Below are 3,559 nucleotides of genomic sequence, written 5' to 3' on the forward strand. Positions count from 1 at the left end.
CTCCAAGAAGCCGTGGTTTACAGTGAATTTATAACAGCTAAGGGGCGTTGTTAGGCACGACGCGAAGCGGAGTTATAAATTCACTGTAAACCACGGCTTCTTGGGGCTTATTGCTTTAATGATGTTGCAGAAATTACACACTGCCACTTTAAGTTTATAAAACTATTAGCAACATGTTGTAGTGATGTTCTCGTGTTTAGTAGTCTGTTTCTGGTCTTGGACAGATGTTTCTTTGTTGTATGTGCTCTGCATGAACATCATTCATATATTTATTTATCTGGGAGTGTGTGTGTGTGTGTGTGTGTGTGTGTGTTTTGGATTGTGTACCTGCATCACTGTGATGAACCGTTTTACACTGCAGCTCAAAGTCTCTGTTCCAAACACACAGTTCATTCCCACCCGAGAGCCACACGTCCAAACAATCCAACACCAGCAAACACTGAAAAACAGACACATCCATCAGCGCACAAACACACACTATAAGAGGAACAGACCTGTCTACACACACAATCCACACCATCTGCACTGAAACAAGCTGCATCACACACTACCTTCACTGAAGACTGAAGATCAGATATATTCTGCACTCGGTTTCCTGAATCTGGATCCCATAACTGCTGTAGAATTAAGGACAAGCATTGACACTAAACACACACACACACACACACACACACACACACACTTCAGCAGAAGCTCGTGTAAAGGATACACTGAGCGTGCGGTCTGATGATGCGGTAAGGAGCGCGGCGTGTGCGTTTCTTCCTCTGATGAAGGAGTATGATGTCATTGCAGTGATCTGCTGTGTGTGACCGCGCAGCTCGAACAAACAATCTCCCGTCTGAAACACACAAACACACACACAAATGCTGTTTTGCATTTATATTGAGTGTTGGGGTCACACAGTAAGTCATTCACATGCAGGGGACAATTAAAACTAACTTTTTTTTAAATGTCTTTTTGAATGTTATTAATAAAGTAGTAATTAACCATTTAATTAAGAACATTCAGTCTATTTCAAAATATAAAATAAATTAAATCAAGCATACAGTATTTAACATTATGAAATTCTATTTTGTATATATTTTGTGGCACTGCCCCGATAAAAAACATACACACAAACACAATAACGTAAATCTTCACGTGTATGCAATCATATACACATATAAATATATGTACATATATATATATATATATATACATATATATACACATATATATATACATATATATATATATATATACATATATATACATATGCCAAAAGACTATCAACCGGACTATCAACTATATCATTAACTTGTAATTAGCATATTCATAAAGTTCTGTTCTGCTCACCTCAACATTCCATATGAGCACCAGGCCGTCGTCACCTGCAGACGCAAACCTGCCCATCACAAAACACACAGATGCTGAGTAAAGCCTGGCATGATGCTTTACTTCCATTAACTAGTTTAATGGTTAAATAAAAGGAACCATAAAGCGCAAAATATAACATCGCCTGCACTATGACAGATCTTCTCCTCTGACTGGATTTGAACAATCTCATGATTCTGAAGTGACCTTTGACCTCTCGAGTTCAGAAACGAATGGTCCTCAGGAAGAACAGGAGAATAAAACTATGATAAAGGGATGAGGTACAGGAAGTATGGAAGGGATCGGAGAAGAGAAACAGGACTCTGGACTCTAAAAGCAATCAGTGATGTTCTGCACACTGACCTCACCTCAAACTCTCCTCCCGCGCTAAGATCATCAGGAGCTGCCAGCCGTAACACACACACACACACACACTTCCAAATGCTCTTCTCCATCCCTTCAATAAGAATAAGCCCTGCGCTGTGTGTTTATATATACATGAGCTTTTTAAAGGCCTCCAGCGCAGATGTTTTCATGCAGACATGGTTAATATAGACAGGCCCAGAGCTGATGGACACTATCAAGTGGATGTCGAAGTGCACACACACACCAAACTCCCTCAAGCTGTGATGATTAAGCTCTTGTCATGCTCTGTAAGCTTGCTTTTGGAGAGGATCTGGCTCGGTCTTAGCTGTCAGTCACTGGTCAGAGGCAGAAGAAGATGAGAAGAGGATTGCTTACCTTAAGTCATCAATCTGCACCAGAAATCGAACGATGTCAAAGTGTCCTTTCAGCACCTGCATCTCCGTGAAACAGTTTTTGGGCTGTTCCTCCCCAATGAACAGTGCCGCGCTCTTCTGCCCACGGAGAGAATATAATAGACAAACGAATCATTTCTTCAATCTAGCTCAGAATGTGCTGAAATGACTGCCGTTTGCTGGACTGCGTCAGCCTGTCTCTCTACTGCAACTAGATCTGGACACTGAAACCAGCTTCTCATCTTCTGTTTATTGGTAAATAACGGCAATAACATGGACATACAGGTCATGCCACAAAACTGGAGTTTTTGTGACTTTTAAAATGCATGGCTGATAACATTTTTTTAACTATGAGTTATTACAGGCATTTTTCTAAACACATCAACAAAAATCGAATTACTTTAAGATTAAATGCTGCAGTTGTTTTTCTTTTTGTCTTGTTTCGAACCCTAAAACCAGCCTAAACAAACTAAAATCATTAAAAAAAAAATAAACATTAGCATTAATGTTTCCCTATAATAAACATTTCAATACAGTATAATATTATATATACAAAAGCTTTAAATAAATCAATTCTAATTCAAAATATTAACAAAAACTATATTATACATCAATGATTCTAAAAATAACACTGGTCCAGCCAAACTTTTCCTTACTGTATTAGTAAATAAAACGCACACACATATAAATAAATATATATATATATATATATGTATATGTGTGTGTGTGTATGTATGTATATATATGGATATACATACACATATGAAACATATAACAAAAGAAAACATATATTTCAGTGTACATGTATTTTATTTTTAGTAATCCAAGCATTATATTAATTATATATACGATACATGACACAGACAGCAGTTTCATAGGGTTCCCCACAAAAACTGTTGCTTGTGGTTTTTTGTGGCTTGTACTCACCTGCACTGTTCCCTGTGCCTCCCGACCTCCCAAAATCCACCGCAGCATGGTGGTCTTTTAAAAAACCACCTGACCTTACATGCAAACGAATGGATTTTGTGTGCAAATAAATCACAAAACAAATCAGTGTAGCTGCATGTTGCCAAATTCCTGATGTTAAGAGTCTTTATTAAAACACAAAATCAGTCATCTGAATCTCTATTTGAATACATTTACATCTGTGACACACCGAAACATTGTAGCAAGATTTGACTGACAGGACGCGTCACGCGTCGCGTCTGATACAATGTATCACTTCCGCGCCGGTTCGGCTTTAGATCCAATAACACTTCCGTTAGACCAGATAAACGAGTCAAATGACCGCCGATGATCGGAAATGTTCATATAAAATCATTCTGAGAGAATTTTCGGCCAAACTTGTCTATGGTCTATCATAGCCTCATATCAGCTGCTCACTACAAACAATCTGCGAACTCACGTGACTAGCTACGGAAGCTTCAAGAGGACATACGTGACCCACA

The 3,559-nt window shown here is 38.5% G+C and overlaps 1 protein-coding gene across 5 annotated transcripts in view; it reads right to left on the reverse strand.

The window, feature by feature from the left end:
- Positions 1-3,559, reverse strand: part of LOC107662451 (WD repeat-containing protein 41-like) — a 10,038-nt gene extending 6,479 nt beyond the window's left edge. For 2 of the 5 annotated variants that reach the window (XM_016452500.1, XM_016452482.1), the window contains exons 1-6: positions 3,039-3,559; positions 2,095-2,210; positions 1,336-1,384; positions 710-838; positions 552-614; positions 328-439 (exon numbers count right to left, since the gene is read on the reverse strand). In XM_016452500.1, coding sequence (XP_016307986.1) covers positions 328-439; positions 552-614; positions 710-838; positions 1,336-1,384; positions 2,095-2,210; positions 3,039-3,086 — 517 coding nt within the window. In that variant the 5' untranslated portion in view covers positions 3,087-3,559. Of the gene's footprint in view, positions 1-327; positions 440-551; positions 615-709; positions 867-1,335; positions 1,385-2,094; positions 2,211-3,038 lie in introns of those variants that run through there. The other 3 variants (XM_016452491.1, XM_016452516.1, XM_016452509.1) reach the window with 3 other exon arrangements.

This window comes from Sinocyclocheilus anshuiensis, unplaced genomic scaffold (assembly GCF_001515605.1).
Source record: "Sinocyclocheilus anshuiensis isolate Anshui unplaced genomic scaffold, SAMN03320099.WGS_v1.1 scaffold457, whole genome shotgun sequence".
NCBI classification, from domain to species: Eukaryota; Metazoa; Chordata; class Actinopteri; order Cypriniformes; family Cyprinidae; genus Sinocyclocheilus; species Sinocyclocheilus anshuiensis.